Genomic DNA, 18,771 nt, shown 5'->3' with positions numbered 1-18,771 from the left:
TAGGTTACTTTTTAAATTGCTTTGTTGTTGGAACAACTTAGATGAATTACTGGTTCACTTCTGAGGCATGTTTAATTTGTTGTTAGTTTTTGAGAACTAGTATGGCAGTGAGCTTGAAATGATACCCTCTTTACTCCACTGCCACTAAATTTAGCCTTTTTTTCATGGCTGTGGTTAGAAAAAAAAAAAGGATGTTTCAAATGAATGTGCTCAGGCTCCCACAGATGGTCTTATATATGCCTTAATATTTGTTTTTTTAATGCTTCAGAATTGCGTTAAATTCAGCTGTATTGAGGTAAAATTTATAATACACTACTTATACACATAAAATTCATTGTTTTTTTAAAAATTTATTTTTGGCTGAGTTGGGTCTTCGTTGCTGCGTGTGGGCTTTCTCTAGTTGCGGCGAGCGGGGCCTACTCCTCGTTGCAGTGCGTGGGCTTCTCATTGCGGTGGCCTCTCGTTGCAGAGCACAGGCTCTGGGTGCGTGGGCTTCAGTAGTTGTGGCTCACGGTCTCTAGAGCGCAGGCTCTGTAGTTGTGGCGTGCGTGCTTAGTCGCTCCATGGCATGTGGGATCCTCCTGGACCAGGGCTCGAACCCACGTCCCCTGCATTGGCAGGCGGATTCTTAACCACTGCGCCACCAGCGAAGTACCAGTTTCATTGTTTTGATAAATGTATTCAGTTGTGTAACCACCACGGTAGAACAATTCTGTTACCCCCCAAATTTCCCTTGTACTCCTTTGCTCACAAGCCTCTCACTTCACCCCCATATCTTGGTAACCACTTACTTGCTTTCTGCCTTTATAGTTTTGCATTTTCTATAACTTGATTTAAATGGAATTATAGTCCTTTTTGGTCTGGCTTTTTTCCTTTTTTTTTTTTTTATTAAATGTCTTTATGGGAGTATAATTGCTTTACAATGTTGTGTTAGTTTCTGTTGTACAACAAAGTGAATCAGCTATAAGTATACATATGTCCCCATATCCCCTCACTCTTGAGCCTCCCTCCCTGGTTTGGCTTTTTTCAGTTAGCATCATGTTGTTTGAAATTCATCCATGTTGTTACTTGCATCAGTAGTTCATTCTTTTTTATTCTTGAGTAGTATTCCATGGTATGGATGGACATTTGGGTTGTTTTCACCTTTTGGCTATTATGAATAAAGTTGCTGTGGACATGTATGTAAAAAAGTCTTTGTGAAGATATATATTCGTATCTCTTGGGTGATACCTAGGAGTGGGCTTGCTTAGTCTTACAGTTGAACTCTAAGAAACTACTGAATTGTTTTCTAAAGATCATACCATCTTAATATTTCTATTTAACTTCTATTTTTAAAAAAATATTTATTTATTTATTTGGTTGGGTCAGGTCTTGGTTGCAGAATGCGGGATCTTCATTGCGGCATGTGGGATCTTTTGTTGCAGCACGTGGGCTCTTCATTGCGGCACACTTGCTTTTCTTTAGTTGTGGTGCGCGGGCTCCAGAGTGTGTGGGCTCAGTAGTTGTGGCATGTAGGTTCTCTAGTTGTGGCTTGCCGGCTCAGTAGTTGTGGCACTCGGGCTTAGTTGCCCCCGCAGCATGTGGGATCTTAGTTCCCCGACCAGGGGCTGAACCTGAGTCCCCTGCATTGGAAGGTGGATTCTTAACCACTGCACCACCAGGGAACTCCCCCCACTATGTAACTTCTTGATATTCCTGAAGGGCTAATTTTTGGAAACATATCATTTCCTGGGATTACACATAATTTATCATATCATTAAGCAGTGTTTCATAAAGTCACCATCTGCATCGTACTTTAAGGTATGCTTATGCTTAGAATGTGTGCTAAGGGTGCTTGTTAAAACGCAGATCCTTGGGTCTCATCACCAAAAATTCTGACTTAGTAAAAGTTGGAGAGCCACGTGCTAATATGGCATTTAGTTTTTTCTAAAAGCATAGTTTTCATTAATATATTTATTCAGTTAGTGTTTATTGAGCTGTTTTTGGCTCTTCCTTTGCGTTCACGTGCGTTTTATTAACTATTTTTTCCTGTACTTGGGATCTCCCAAGGTTTATCTGGGCCCCTTTCTTTGCTCGCCACCTAGTGGTGACAAATGAGAACCATACAAAACTTTTCTAATGAATGAATTCATAGGAGGTGGACGGTGCCCTTCTAAAGGAGGAAGGATTGCAAATACCCAGAGATAAGTTTGTGTTTGTGACTAACCAAATGCTCAGTATATGTTTGCTATATGAATGAATTCCCTTTTCTCCAGTGACTACTTTTTGGGGAAGTTCAGTTTATTTGTATTTAATTGGGGAATAATTTGTTTGAGAAGAAAATGCATTTTAGAGCCTGTAAATTTAAAACTTTTGTTTTAAACTGCTAGCTGAATTATTTTTACTGGGAAATGGATAGGTGTGCACTCCTAGTTCTCTTAATATGGGAGAGATGCCTCCAAGCCATACTGAATTATACTTGATACTGTATGAAGTCATTTTGGTTCCATACAATTTATATTCTAGATCCTGTTTTTTCTGGGCTCTTAATTTACTTTATCTTTTAAATGGTTTTAGTTTTTTTTTTTTTTTTTTTAAAGGTAGATTCCTTTTTTTTTTCTTTAATTTTATTTATTTATTTATTTACTTATGGCTGTGTTGGGTCTTCGTTTCTGTGCGAGGGCCTTCTCCAGTTGCGGCAAGCGGGGGCCACTCTTCATCGCGGTGCGCGGGCCTCTCACTATCGCGGCCTCTCTTGTTGCGGAGCACAGGCTCCAGACGCGCAGGCTCAGTAATTGTGGCTCACGGGCCTAGTTGCTCCGCGGCATGTGGGATCTTCCCGGACCAGGGCTCGAACCCGTGTCCCCTGCATTGGCAGGCAGATTCTCAACCGCTGCGCCACCAGGGAAGCCCGGTTTTAGTTTTTTACTCATACTAGTTTTGATGGTTGTGAAGTTATTTTGTTAAAAAATTTGTTTTTTGTTTTACATTAGCTTGACAGAAAAAGATCTACTGTGATAGGGATGTTTCAACAAAACATAGTTTGTACGGTCTCATTTTACTTCTCACTTATAGAAATGGTGGAATCAATGAAGAAAGTAGCAGGGATGGATGTGGAGTTGACAGTTGAAGAAAGAAATCTCCTATCTGTTGCATATAAAAATGTGATTGGAGCTAGAAGAGCTTCCTGGAGAATAATCAGCAGCATTGAACAGAAAGAAGAAAACAAGGGAGGAGAAGACAAACTAAAAATGATTCGGGAATATCGGCAAATGGTGAGATTGTCATATCCTAGACAAGTTTAAAGAATGATGTCTTAGGTGGTGGACTGTTTAGAACATAGCCTAGTACACACATTGTTGTATACCTGTGTAATGTATATTTTACATTTTAATGGATTTACATCTTTCACTCACCTGGATTGGGAATTACAGGCTATACAGTATTTCGGGACAGAGGGGAAGAACTTTTTTTTCCTGGAAGCTGCAGAGAGTAGTGTTGAGCACCACACAAGTAAAGAACTAATTTAATCTTTGTTTTTATTGTGGTAACTACAAAATACTTCATTGAGTGACTTGAAATTACCATTCAGGACAATTTAACAAATATTTGTGTGCCTGTTATATGCCACACCAGTTGCTAGGTGTTATGTGCAAAGTTGAGACAGTTACAGTTAATATCTTTATGGAAGATCAGTCTAGTCATTGTTTTTTTAATAGAACAGAAAGTATCAGAGGGCATTGGACATTATTTCATAAAGTTATTGTTTCACATATTACATGTGGGTATATACAGATATGTAATGTTTTTATTGTGGGTTTTGGTCAAGAAAGTTTGATCCAGTTCTCAACCAGAGGTGACTTTGCTCCTCAGAGGACATTTGGCAATGTCTAGAGACATTTTTGGTTGTCACAACTTGACAGCTCTGCTGGTATTTTAGTGGGTAGAAATGGGGATACTGCTGAGCATCCTGTTATGCATAGAATAGCCCCCCCACTGTTGAGAAACTGATTCTAAACACACTCTTAAGAGTACAGTGAGGGAAATAACAGAAGCAGTCACAAAGTTAGCATGGGGAGTAGTAAACTTGGTAGGGGGAGGGAAAAGGGAAACGTTTATTGACTAACACGGGGAGATATTTGTAATATATATAATTGTGTAAGATACTGTATTTAATCTTTAAATGACCGTGTAAAGGGTAGGTATTACTCCAGTTCATAGATGGGAAAACAGGTGTTCTGAGTGATTAAGTAACATACCTGGGGTTACAGAGAAGGTGGTTAGCTGGTACCAGTGTGACCATTACTTTCAAATATGTTGAAACAAACAATATGGATTGTCGGTAGACAAGTTTGGTGTCTCAGAGGGATGAGGAAATGAGAAAGTGCTAAAGCGGTAAGTCTGTGAACTAGATTGTGGGATTTGGGATAAGTAGGAAAGGAAACAGGAAACAAAGAGAGGAACTGATAAATTGGGAGAAGATGAAAGAGTCAAGAGGCTGGAATTTAAGACTTCCAGGATAGAACAGCATAGTTAGGAGTATGGACAAGTGAAGGTCATGGAGTTGAGATGAAGGAACTGTGTTGAAAGGAACATGATAATACCTTGGTGTGTGATACCCGGAATTGGAGAGGTAAGCTGTAGATACTCAGTGAATGTGGGTGAAGAGCCTGCGGAGATCTACTGATAACAGAAATTGAGAAATTAAAACATAGTGGATGAGCTTCCAAGGAGGAAGGGTTTGGAGTATTAGGAGAGCAGTCATACTGAGTCAGTGAGGAGTTAAAGAGATTCAGAAATCATCCTTCTCTTAGAGCAGTCTATCTTTACTTGAAAAGCCATAAAGAAGGTAGTTCATTCAGGAGAGAGCTGGTTTTACTTAGAATCAGAATGAGATTACAGGAGAAGAGAGAGTGGGCGAATTATTTACAGTGGGAAGGAGGAGGTTCCAGAGGGCATGAAATGAATTTGGAAAGGTTGAACAATGTCACTGTAGTAATAGAAAATGGAAAGCAGACTGTGTATATATGTTTAGGAGTAGTGTGCGTTTTTGGCACGATAAACGAATTGGGACGAGTGGCAATATTTCCTTTAGTTTACAGATTTTTGGTGTTGTAACTGGCTATGGATCTACCACTCAGGTGGTTGGCTGTTGAGCATAGTAGTGGTTAGAAATGTGAGCCTTGGAAGCAGAATACCTTGGTTTGAATTTTTATTCCATCCCTTACAAACTGTGACTCCAACCATGCAACCTTACCTGGGTTCAAGTTCTCACTCTGCCTCTAAGTTCTTTAAGTTAGTGATCTTTGGGCAAATATAGTAATCTTTGTTTTCCCATGTAAGTGGAGATAATAGTTGCTACCTCATTAAAGAAGCTACTTAATATAAATGTGCTGCACTTAGTAAGTAGTAATCACTGTTAGTTCTGTAGCTGAACCGTGAGGTTTTTTTTTAAGCACTTAAGTAATGGCACATAGGAAGAAAGACTTTCCATAAACCGGAGACAACTTTTCTCTGCTTTTGTGTCAAGAGAGGGAAGGGCGGTTTGGAGAAGGGTATGCATGTTCTCTTCTCCAAAACAAGAGATAGAATGTGATAATTTATATATAATTTCTTAAACAATTTTTCTGACTTTTTTTTCAGGTTGAGACTGAGCTAAAGTTAATCTGTTGTGACATTCTGGATGTACTGGACAAACACCTCATTCCAGCAGCTAACACTGGCGAGTCCAAGGTTTTCTATTATAAAATGTAGGTTCTATACTAGAAGGGAAAATGTCAGATTAAATGTTGGCTCTCTTAAAATCATCACTTTTTTATGTAGGTTTACAACATTTTATTTAATGTTGGAAAGATAGTTACGGGAGGAGTGAGTCTCAAGAATTAAATTAATTTTTGAATACTCATTTGCAGATTCACTGCTAAGAAGAATCAATATTACTGCATTTAAGGTGGTCAGACTATTACTGTAAAAATGTACTAGGTTTCGCTTTACCTATTTATATTCATTTGCTTGTGTGGGGCTGCCCCCCTAGCTACAAGCAGTGCATTACACAGTTCAGTCTTAACAATTTATATGGAAGTTTTATTTCATGATTAACAAACTGTTGTGCCATTCTTTGGAACCACTTTTTATATTTAATTCTTGTCTATCAAGTGATAAATTTGTTGATTTTTGAGACTTTTCAGTTAATTTCTCTAGGATTTTGCTTATATTTGGCAATGTGAAATCTCTGAGGAGGAAAACTAAATAGATGAGTCAGTCATTCCTGAAAGAGACTTTTTGAAATTATTGAAGTATACCTGTTTCATGTTTTTGTCACATACTTGATCTTATGTAATATAGAAAATTTTTAACAACTTATTTAAAAAGCATTATTCCTAATTCTGTTCTTTTATTTTTGTTTTGTTTTAGGAAAGGGGACTACCACAGGTATCTGGCTGAATTTGCCACAGGAAATGACAGGAAGGAAGCTGCGGAGAACAGCCTAGTGGCTTATAAAGCTGCTAGTGATATTGCAATGACAGAACTTCCACCAACACATCCCATTCGCTTAGGTCTTGCTCTCAATTTCTCCGTATTCTACTATGAAATTCTTAATTCCCCTGACCGTGCCTGCAGGTAGGTCATGAAAGAGAACAAACGCTCTCACTATGAAAGTAAAAAAGGTTACAAAGGAGAATAGCTACTTGTTTTTTGTCTTGTTCCTTGGGACTGCCTTTGTTGGCTTGGCCCTGTAATAAAGAATTATTTTGGCTTTTAATGCAGCTGTTCTGGATGATATGAAGACAGACCTATCTCATTTCACTAGGATAGCAGTTAGGATAATTATGTTGATGGGGAAAAATTTGATTGGTAGATTGAAAAGAATCGTGTTACAGAGTAAGAGGAAGGAATGAGGAATTTTCATAATAGAATTATCTTCATTTCTGTATATTAGCTTTCAGTCTTTATAGCATGTGTTTAATATAGTTATGCTCTTAGTGTACGTCATTTTATATTTTCTATCATAAAATTTGGCATTTTATTGATGTATGTAAAAGTACTCCACCATTTATACTTCAGATTGTTCCCAATTTTTGATACACATATAAATTTGAGGAATATTTTCATGTGCATAGCTTTTTACTTTTTAAATATACATAACATGAAGTTTAGCATTCTGTTTTTTTTTTTAATTTAATTAATTAATTTATTTGTTTATTGGCTGCATTGGGTCTTTGTTGCGGTGCGTGGGCTTCTCGTTGCGGTGGCTTCTTTTGTTGCGGAGCACGGGCTCTAGGCACGCGGGCTTCAGTAGTTGTGGCTTGCGGGCTCTAGAGCACAGGCTCAGTAGTTGTAGCACACAGGCTTAGTTGCTCCGCGGCATGTGGGATCTTCCTGGACCAGGGCTCAAACCCCTGTCCCCTGCATTGGCAGGCGGATTCTTAACCACTGCGCCATCAGGGAAGCCCTAGCATTTTGTTTTTAAATGTGCAATTCAGTGACATTAAGTACACCCACAATATTGTCTGTCACCACTATTTCTAAAACTTTTTCATCACCTGAAACGAACTAATCACTAAACAATAACTCCATATGTCCCTCTGCCCCAGTCCCTGGTAATCTCTACTTTGTCTTTATGAGTTTGCCTATTTTAGATACCTCATATAATAGGAATAATGTATTTGTTCTTTGTAACTTCAGTGTTCTTGAGTATGTAGGAATCAGATATTCCATGAAAGGATTTTCCTGATGTAAGGTGGATTCATTTGAATGCAAATAAATATTAATTTATCTAAACACATTCTAAATGTTGCTAGTCGAGTTTATCCAAACAGGTAATATGTCTTAACTAATAAAGAAGCTATAGCTGTTTAGCTGATAGTACTGGTCTTTCATTGCCATTCTCCAGGCTAGCTGTCCCACACGTAGCTTCAACTTAGTCCTTTCCATGCTTTTGCTTTAATCTGAAGTGTGCCATTTGTGCTCTTTTCCTACCCATTAATTAGTTCAAATATGACTTCCCCATTTGTTCCTCCTCTTGGGTCCCTAAAGTACTTTGTCCAGGATAGCACTTCATCCTCCTTTTATAGTAGTTATTTATGTGTCAGTCCCTCTATTCTTAGATGTTTTAAAAAGTTCATTGTGGACCCAGGTTATGTCTCTCTTTCCTCTTTTCTTTTCCCCACCCCGTGCCCATCGTCACTTGGTGTACATAGTACACAGTACTCAATAAGTGAATGTGAATTTTGTTTCGTTTTAACTGTAGTAATTGGCTTATATGATCACATTTTTGTGAGTTCTAGATTGCCTATTATTCTTCCTTGCTCCATTAACATTAAATTCTATTGGATTAAACTGTGAGATACTGTCCCAGAATTTTCTCTTTTTGCATTAAAACTTTGTTAAATAAGTGAACTGTTGACTAGAATTTGGAGATACCTTTAATATGCATGTATTTTGGTGATGGATTAGAATGGGATTTGGTCTACTTGTCAAAAGCATAGTCATAAGTGGAACTCCAAAAGTTCCACTAGTTCCAAAGTTAATGGATTACAAAATTAAAAAGGGAGTTAATAGGAAGTTAATTTTCATAAGTTACATCTGCTTTTCCTTTATTTCAGTGCCTAAACCCAAGCATTCAGTGTCGCTATTACTGTGTGATAACTGAAGAAAAGACTGAAATTTAACTTACGTCATTTCCAATTCTGGTTTTGGACTTTTTTAGTTTATTTTTGTAATACATTTATGTAAACACTTGTAGGTTGGCAAAAGCAGCTTTTGATGATGCAATTGCAGAACTGGATACGCTGAGTGAAGAAAGCTATAAGGACTCTACGCTTATCATGCAGTTATTACGTGATAATCTGACACTATGGACTTCAGACATGCAGGGTGATGGTAAGGAGACTGAAGTTAAAGTGTTGTCTCTTTCAGTTGTTGGACCTGTTTACTCTTAGAAGTTGGGATTTCTTTACATTAAGCTACAATTTAGAGTCAACAGCCTATCCTCCAAACTATCAAATTTTGATTACTGCCTTTACCGGAAATGATATCAAAGTACAGTCTTCCATTTTGGTCTGTAAGATGATAAAATAAAATAACTGTTTGGGAAAGGGGATCTTTTGTTAATATTCAGAGATTTAAAGTTTTGCCTCTAATACTGTTTGCTAAACTTAGTTTACCTCTTCTTTCACACTGTGTTTTGAAAGATGGAGGGAAAGGAAGCAGTTCATATTATCATTCCTCAGATTCGATTTTAGGGGGTCTAAGTTTAATTGTATTTGACTGTCATGATCACTACTTTGGCTGAGTGGTAATCCTCAGGTTAAAACTAGATAGTTAGGGAGAAGGGTAAGCTGTGACAAAGTGAGAGAGTGGCATGGACATATATACACTACCAAACGTAAAATAGATAGCTAGTGGGAAGCAGCCGCATAGCACAGGGAGATAAGCTCAGTGCTTTGTGACCACCTAGAGGGGTGGGATAGGGAGGGTGGGAGGGAGGGAGACGCAAGAGGGAAGAGATATGGGAACATATGTATATGTATAACTGATTCACTTTGTTATAAAGCAGAAACTAACGCACCATTGCAAAGCAATTATACTCCAATAAAGATGTTAAAAAAAGAAAACCAAAAACTAGATGGTTATAAGTAGATATTTATGAAGCATCTTTTCTGTGTGGAAATCTTATCTAAAAAAAGAACTAGTTTACCTCTGTATTCTACACAACAAATGGCATGTCCTGCCCATAGGTCCTTATTTAAGAGGTGTGGTGTAGTGTCTTGTTTTCTAGCATTGCAGTTGTAAATAGTTACTAGAATATTTTATAAAATTTAATCTTGTGATGGGTGGTGGGGTGGGGTGGGTGCTTAATGTTTCTTCCAGATGTAAAAGGCCAAATTTGTCACATTTCTTGATTTTAAAGGATATTTTATTCTGCCCATTTCTAAAGAATTGTTTTAATCCATGGTACATCATTGGGGGGGGGATGGGACGGGGAGATGGACACAAACTAGTGTGGCATGATAATTATGAGAGTTTTTGTAATTGGTGGTGGTGGTATGGCAAGTGGAAATAAAATTTCTTGTCACTTTCAGCTACAGATCCTTTAAGAGTGTATTACCCAAACTGAAGCATATGTTGTATTGCTTGAGGCTAGCTGTACTTTCCATTGGTCAAACCAACATGTTGTACTGTATTTGGAAACATACTTTTTAAAGATGTATTTGAAAATGGGTGTCAGGGCATGTAGGTTGGCAGTGGAAGGATAGAGTCAGATTTTAGAATTATCTTGGGTCATGGTACTGAAGTGAGAATTAGGTGACTCAGCTTCTAAAGTGCACCAGCTTGATGAACTATTTAGAAACTTGACTAGGGTTGGCTTGAGATATGTGGCACATGTGACCTACTTGCACACTTTACCAACAAAGCCAGATGGAGCCACAGATGACTTTTCATTCAACACAGCACTTGAGGGGCAACCACTACCAGTCTGTGGGACTCAAAACCAATGTAACCGTCTCTGAACTAATGACTAAGGTTCCTTCCAGCTTTAAATTCTATTGTATTCTAACAATAACTACTAAGAAGAATGGCCAGATAGCTGTGGACTCTTCACAGTCACCCCCAGCTCAGAGAAGACTAATATCTCTCTGCCTGTTTGAGGGGATAAAAGGAAAGCATGTGGAGAGTTTGGTAAGCAGTATTGACCTATAATATAAGTAAGCTCTATACCTCTTTGACCTCTGGGGATGTTTTTTTGAGGGTGAAAAATAACAAAAAGAAGGTGACTTTGAAAGGCAAATTTTTTTAGACATTTGATGCCAGCTCTTATGACTAAGTTGCTAGATTACAAAAATAAAGTCTGTATTTTTCATTATCACTCATAACCAAGAATTGATTGAGGGTAGACTGTATGTCACTCCATTTTTATACAGAACCAAAGATATGCTTTTTCTTGGTTATTGAGCATTGTTTTATGAAATGGATCATTTAAAAATAGGGTACCTTTAGATTTCTTACGTTTTCATAGTTGGGAAGGTTCTTTGTACAAAATGTTTTATTACATTTTAGGGTAGATTTCTCTTTAATGCTAAAACACTTAAAAATCTAGTGAAATTCAGTTGCATCAATTCCTTTTCACTTTGTAAATTGACCAATTAATTAAATTTGGTTGAAACAGACTGATTTTCATTTAAGAGGTTTGTCACAAAATATTTGGAATTATGAAGCAGTTTAATGTGAAAAATTCAAGTGGTCTATCTTGAAATTTTAGCAATATTAACAAGCTATCTGAATTTACAAATTGTTGTCGGTACTAGGAAATTATTTGCCAGTTTTGCTAAAAGGTAGAGTGTTACATGTTTCATTAAACTGGTTTTGTAATTTAGAATCAATGCTGAATGTAGAAGAATTTTGGTCATGAAATTGGTCAGGATGTTACTTGCATTTATTTTAAGGATTATTTAGATGGTTTTCTTCTTTTTTACTTTAAATATGAAAAATGGTGTCAAAAACCTTTTGAATTGAGGGTTTGTAAAGGAAGAAGTATATGTTGTTCACAGGCCTTTACTTACACGTTTATATGTTTTTAACTGCAGAATATGTTAATGTCTGTCTGGGTCTGTTGAAACATAATTCTTTAAAGGGAGCACCACTTTTTCTCATCAAGTGATTTCAGTCCTTTTCTCTTAACCTGTGGTCAGAGGACTGTTAAATACACAAATCCATAGAGAGGAAATGTGTTCTCTCTGCCCGTTCCCCTCCTCCCCCCCAAATCTAGAAACTGGGCAAAGAAATATGTATCTGAAGATATGTATGTATCTTTTTGCCCCCCTTCTGTATACCTTTTAAGAGGATATTATTTCTTCCTCTTAAAAAGGAACAGATTATTTCTTAGAGTGAAGTTCATACAAAGTAAAAAGACCAAAATCTGACTCCCCTAAATCATTGATGTTTTCCTTTGCCCTGCTCTTGGTTTATTTTTCTTGTAATGTTGCTTTCATATGATTGTTCTCCCTCCCTTTCTCCTTGCAATATAGATTCCTAAAGGAAAATCCAACTCTTCCTTTCCTAAAAACTCTACTTTGTAAGTCATTATCATGGCACAGTGAATTCTGCTTTTGGTTTTGGTTCTTCACTAATCATGCCTGCATATCATCATCTTGTTGCTTAAAAAACTGCTTGTTCTACATTCCAGGATGTGAAACCTTCTAAGACATTTATGATCTGCTACCCCTGTCTACCTCTGTTTGGGTGTGACTTATGTGACAGTATTTTTATGCCAAAGTTACTTGGAACTTTTGGCAAATCTAATGGTTGCTTATGAGTAAATTAGAGTGTGCTCTATTGTTGTATGTTAACCGTATTTTGGCAGTGTATGGCTGTTAAAAATGAGAGTGAACATTCCTACCATTTCCTAAGTTTGAATACATTATTGTTCTTTGGGGGAACAGTTGGGTGGACCATCATTTCTTCCCTCAGTAAATAGTTACTTTTGTCTTTCCTTGCACGTCTTTTTCTAAATGTGAGTCAAAAATCTTTATGTACATTAAGTACTTTTAGACTTAAACAATCAATGTCAAATATTTTTATCACAAAAGAAATGTTAAAAACACTGAAACTACCTTTACTTAACCCTTATTGCCATGACAACATTTATTGTATCAAGGTCTTTAAGACTGTTTAAAAGCATTCCTCAGAGTTTTGCTTTATGTCTGTAGGCAGCCGGTCTTAGTGTCATTTGTCCATTCTAATTAAGTAATTTAACAAGCACTATGAATGGATGGGTTGTCTGAACTATCATATTATGATTGTTGGGTTAGTTAATTGATTTTTCATTTATTTTGATCAAACTAGTAACTACATAGGAATTACAAGTGGTTTGTTAAAGAAGAAGAATGTAACTTTTACCCGTTTATTTTTTGGCAAAAGCCTGCATGCTTCCTTATTATGGCTGACTTATTTAATGCTTATTAATAGGTAGATGATTCTCTGGTAAATAGGCTGGCTTTCTGTTGCATGTCATAGTGCAGTTGAAACTCCTCAGGCTAATCATCATGTTCAAAGGGAAAAGAAAAGTGGCATGAGAGAACTGGTCCAAATGCCCTTCTTTAATAACCTCAGTGGTCTGGTTTACTTTGAGCATGCTATTCCACTTTGGAGTGAGAAATTGTGGTTATGGTTTGGTGTGACTGTCCAGGATACAAAATGTGTAAAATATTCGTTTACAAAAGCAGAATCCTCCCTCTAAAACTGTAGAACTCCTTTGAAGAATTTTGCTGCTCAGTTCTCTTATTGAAACATTTCTGATAATGGGACCTGCAGAAAAATTAGATTTTGCAAAAAATTATGAAGTACTCTTGGTTCTTGAAGAGGTGAGGTTATTGAGAAAGAGTATTTTGACTCAAGATATACATGAAAGCTTGAAAATCATTTTAATAATATGGTTACCTTGGCTGTCTACTTAAGAGCTTTTTTAGCATAAAAACACTGACTTTTACTGTGCATCAATTCTTTTTTTCATCCTGTTGATCATTCAGGACCTTGATCCAGCAGCACCTCTTGGCTTAGGCATCTCAGGTGTCAAGGTAGAAATCCTTTGCCTGTCTGTGTTTAAACCAATTGTAGCAAATATAAGGAGTCTATGCTTGGAATGATACCTTTATGACCACAACAGCCTAGTTTAGTCATTATGAAATAACTAACTGTCATTCTTCTTTGCAGGTGAAGAGCAGAATAAAGAAGCGCTGCAGGATGTGGAAGATGAAAATCAGTGAGACATAAAAGCCAACAAGAGAAACCATCTCTGACCACCCCACACCTTCCCATCCCACCCCTCTTGGAAATTCCCCCATTGTCACTGAGAACCACCAAATCTGACTTTTACATTTGGTCTCAGAATTTAGGTTCCTGCCCTGTTGGTTTTTGTTTTTGTTTTTGTTTTTTTTTTTTTTAAAAACAGTCTTCAAAAGTTCTTAAAGGCAAGAGTGAATTTCTGTGGATTTTACTGGTTCCAGCTTTTAGGTTCTTTAAGACACTAACAGGACTGCATAGAGGCTTTTTCAGCATTACTGTATTGTCTCCTGCCAGATGTGGCAAGATCACCATTAGAAATGGAAATTACATTTGAAAGCCATTAGACTTTTAGGTGATGCAAGCATCTAAGAGAAAGGTTAATCACACTATAGAGGTGTATGTGGTATCATTTTCCCTTTTTCTAATTGTTTAAATTGAATTTTATACCAATGTTTAAAATTAATTGGATGTTAGCTTGAGGTGGTTAAAGGTTGTTTGGGGAGTTTGTTGTAATGATTTTGCTGTAAAAAGTGTTTCAAACTCTGCTGAAATGTTGCTGAAAAGCATGGTGCTGGTAACAGTTCAACAATCCGTGGCTGCTCATTCTTGCCTACTTTACTCTCCCTCTGAAGCAGGTTAGCATTGAAGGTGGTAATGGAAAAGCCTGCATGCGTGTTCAATTCTTTGTTTCTTCTCCTCCCCTCTCCCCCTGGGCCCCGTCCCTCCCCTCCTTCGCTCGCTCAACCTCTTTTGTTCAGTATGTGTAACTTGAAGCTAATTTGTACTACTGGATATCTGACTGGAGCCACAGATACAGAATCTGTATTGTTCTTACTGAAACACAGCATGGATTAACATTAAACTTAAATAAAACAAACCTAAATTAAAAATGCCAAACATCATTGCGCCTCCATCCTTTATCCTTCTAAAATAAAATCTCTAGTCTGAACATATTGATGATATTGTTTGCCTAAATGTGAAAAAGATCCCATTTATTTTTTTCCTTCCGTAAATCACTTGTCTGTTTCCCAAAAATGATGTATATTTCTGGGGGGAAAATACCTGTAACCTGGTTGTGAAGAACAAGTATAAGTAGTGCAAGTATCCTGTCTTCTAAACCAGATAACAACACGATGTTTATTTTAATCATTAAAGTGCCAGTGTGTATTTATAATACAAGGTGTAATTGTGGATCATCTAGCATGGAATTTTTGGGGTTGTGCAACCAAAGGCTGAATGTGTGAATGTGTCAGAATAATCCTTCTTAGGCTGAGGGAAAAATCCCCCCTGCCCCAATCAGTGACAGGAACAGAGAAGAATGATTAAATTCATTCTCAGTAGTACCACGTACACATGGTAAAACAATAGTATGGTAGTCCCCTTTATTAGAAACACTCAATGTAAATAATATCTTCCAGAGATCATAGACATCAGTGTATATAGATATTTAATTAGTATAGATCATTGTCAGGCATTGAGATCTGTCTCATTCAAATGACTGCCTCACATTGATGTACTCCTGATTTTTGGAAAAAAACCAGTTGACTACTTTTGGACATTCAGATTATTTCCAGCCTTGCTATTGTAAATGGTGCTGCAGTAAATGCATGTGTATCTGTATGATACATTTCTAGATTTCGTGTGTCAGAAAACATATACTTTTCAATTGGTAAATACTATCTCCCTCCAAGAATTGTTCCACATTATAGCCCCATCAACAATGTATGAGACTACTAGCTTCACCACACTTCACTCGTTGCTAAATGAGATGTTGACACCAAAAGTAAACCTTGGGCTTGAGTTCTTTGTAGTAAAGACTTGGGAAATCAGTAGATTAGTGATGTACTGGTAGTTCTTATTAAAATAAGTGTATGTAGAATAAACAATGTTTTTGTGAATTGCTTTTCCATCAGATAATTGGAGACGATTGTATATAAATTGTACTCTTTGGAGCTACCTCCAAGAAGATAATCAGATTTGTTTTTTTCCAGCAGTAAATGTTGCCAAGTGTTGTCTGCTGCATCTCAGTCCAAAACTAGAGGAATATGTTAAGCTCTATCACAGATTTTTAAAGAAACTGCTAATAGGATTCAGGGTTTTGCAGGCCGCTCCCACACTAAACACTAATGTGTGAATGCCTGGACTTGGAAGAGTTTGAATGAACACATAGGTAATCTTTACAAAATAGTCTGGTTTGTGGAGGTGATTCTGCCAAGTTGGGTTGTCACATGAATTTGTTGAGTGAAAGAGTTCCTTAGTTGACTGTGTAGACTTCTATTTGTGTTCAGCAAATTCAGGATGCCATGAGCATTTTCAGTGGTGTGGCAATCTTGGTATGGAGAAAAAAGAACTTGCCATCCAAAGAAACCAATGAAGGCACTTAGGAAGGACAATGGTGATTAGTACAGGTCTTTAGAAAGATCCCTGTCAAAGATTGCAAGACAGCGAGCGAAGACTGCAGAAAGGGGACAGCCCTGTGAGGACAGTGTTACTTCACTTCCTGTATCTGTTGTCTGGGAGGTGGAGTGTTTTTTTCAGCTCCTGGTTTAGTCATCTGGGAGGATCAGTTGATTTCGATAGAAACTTGAGTTACCATTACAACTTGAATGCAGTTGTTTTGATTTTTTGGTAATTGCTTTGAAAAAAGTTTTAAACCCAAAGATTTTCTAAAATGTTAGGAGCAGCAACAAATGGGTTTATACCCATACTTGGGTTCTGTGATGGGTGGCCAGAAAGGAAGATTTCCAAAATTATATTTTGCTGCTTTCTAGGAAGACAAGAATTTAAGTTAGATCATAGTAAGGGCGTGTTGATGGAATAATATAAACAGTGACTCCTGCTCTAGACAAATGCCACTTGAGAGTTTTACAAAACAAAATCCCATATTAGTTGCTATGCTCTTGATCCTAGGACAGTAGAAGAGTGATCATGCTGAAAAAATTGAGTAAAGATGAATCTTGCCTTGTTTTGAAATTTTTAACAAGTTCACAGGGATCCCTGGTAAAATTCTGGGATGCTTCATTAAAGGAATTGTTTTTCTTTCTTTGATTTGGATTTAAAGTTTCATTTTCCCCCTCAAAATTTTCTTAAAAATTGAGGTATAGCTGATTTGCAATATTAATGAGTTTCAGGTGTACAACAGTTTTTAAAGGTTATACTCCATTTATAGTTAAAATGTTGGCTATATGTATTGTTTACCTCTTAATTCCCTACCTCTGTCATGCCCCTCCCCCCTTCCTCTGCCTACTGAAAAGGAATTGTGAGCTTTTAGAGGAAGTGGTGATACTGGATCCAACCCAGATCAACAAAATTAAACCGTCTAACAAGATAAGACATATCTCTCATTTCTTTGAGTTCCTAGACTTGTGATTGGTATTGACAACTAATAGCTAACATTGAGTATCAGCTATGTACCAGGCACTGTGCTCATTAGGCAGTGTCTAGCACATAGGTACTTGATAATTAGGTAAGTTTTCCATCTGCGTTTTTTAAATAGGAAAACTGGGATGGGAGAAGTTGAGGAACTTGTCCAAAGCCACAAAGCTAGTAGTAGTCAAACAGGATTCAGAGTTGGGTTTGTATGATTCTTAACCATTAAGCATTCTTTTTCTTTTAGGCTGTTAGTGTTTTATTGAAATATATTTTCCCTACCCTAAAGTGATCTTCTAAAAAATATATTTTAACATTTCTGAGATCAGTGTATGGTTTACAATTGATATATGCCTTTTTTTTTTTAAATTTATTTATTTATTTATGGCTGTGTTGGGTCTTTGTTTCTGTGCGAGGGCTTTCTCAAGTTGCGGCAAGCGGGGGCCACTCCTCATCACAGTGTGTGGGCCTCTCACTATCGCGGCCTCTCTTGTTGCGGAGCACAGGCTCCAGACGCACAGGCTCAGTAATTGTGGCTCACGGGCCTAGTTGCTCCGCAGCATGTGGGATCTTCCCAGACCAGGGCTCGAACCCATGTCCCCTGCATTGGCAGGCAGATTCTCAACCACTGCGCCACCAGGGAAGCCCATGCCTTTTTGAAAAGCTATAGTAGACATTAAGCTGTAGTATAAATAATTCATATTAGAATTGAGGAAATAGAATATAAATGATAAATACATTTAGGGCTCTTCAGTGGCTACCGTCTAAGAAGAGGATTACTGCCTAGATTAATTTTTTTGGCAATTTGTTTCTTAATCTGTAGCTTAATTTAGAAATTTAAAAATTAGTGTTTTTTTTAACAGGTGGAGCAGTTCTTCCAATTTAAAACAGTGTAGCTTGGACAAGTAGAGCCATAATCCAAATAGATAACCAGTGATTATGGATTGTCAAGTTGCTGCAGTGCTGTGACTGAGTTTTCCAGATAACCTAAGTCTTATTGTTCTTAAAAAGTTCCTTGGGTTTTGGACATTTGTTTCTCACATAATTGATGTTAAGAATGTGTACTTGCACAACCCCTGCGGTATGAGTCATGTCCGGGAGCTTTCTTCCTATGTCTAAAGCTATCATTGACCATTTTTTTCAGTTGTGCTGAAAAGTCTTGGAACTCATGCTTCCATCCCATATTGCTTGTTTCTGAGTCTTCCACAAAGACCCTTTTGCATTTAGAATTCTGGAGCTATAGGGTTGTGGTAGGGCTTATTTCAGCACCTAAGGCTTCTTTCCCATTAATTAGTGGTACATTTGTAGTGTTAACAGGCCACAATAACTGCTGAACTCCCTCAGAATTTGCTTTCAGCAGAGTTCAAGTAATAAACGTTTAAAAACTTTTTTTTCCACTTAACCTCATTCGTCATTAAGGATATGTAAGCCAAAACGAGATGCTAATTTCACCTTGCCTAAGATTATAATTATAGTTAGCAGTGATTAGATTTATAGAATACTTTGTTGTGAGGATGTAGAGAATACGTAAGACTATTGTTGGTATTTTTTTTAAGTAAAGTTTTTATTCAAGTATAAAGAAAAATACATCAAAGGTGTACATCTTAGAATTTTTACAAAGGGAACACACCATTTAAC

The 18,771-nt window shown here is 37.2% G+C and overlaps 1 protein-coding gene across 2 annotated transcripts in view; it reads left to right on the top strand.

The window, feature by feature from the left end:
- YWHAE (tyrosine 3-monooxygenase/tryptophan 5-monooxygenase activation protein epsilon) overlaps positions 1 to 14,661 on the top strand; it is a 40,110-nt gene extending 25,449 nt beyond the window's left edge. Inside the window, exons 2-7 of one of the 2 annotated variants that reach the window (XM_059906775.1) lie at positions 3,055 to 3,254; positions 5,623 to 5,729; positions 6,394 to 6,600; positions 8,726 to 8,862; positions 12,009 to 12,055; positions 13,693 to 14,661. In XM_059906775.1, the coding sequence (XP_059762758.1) occupies positions 3,055 to 3,254; positions 5,623 to 5,729; positions 6,394 to 6,600; positions 8,726 to 8,862; positions 12,009 to 12,016 (659 nt within the window). In that variant the 3' untranslated portion in view covers positions 12,017 to 12,055; positions 13,693 to 14,661. The remainder of the gene's footprint in view (positions 1 to 3,054; positions 3,255 to 5,622; positions 5,730 to 6,393; positions 6,601 to 8,725; positions 8,863 to 12,008; positions 12,056 to 13,692) is intronic. The other variant, XM_059906774.1, reaches the window with a different exon arrangement.
- The last annotated feature ends 4,110 nt before the right edge of the window (positions 14,662 to 18,771 follow it).

Source organism: Balaenoptera ricei, chromosome 20, assembly GCF_028023285.1.
Source record: "Balaenoptera ricei isolate mBalRic1 chromosome 20, mBalRic1.hap2, whole genome shotgun sequence".
Lineage (NCBI taxonomy): Eukaryota > Metazoa > Chordata > Mammalia > Artiodactyla > Balaenopteridae > Balaenoptera > Balaenoptera ricei.
This window is presented reverse-complemented; position numbering and strand designations above follow the sequence as displayed.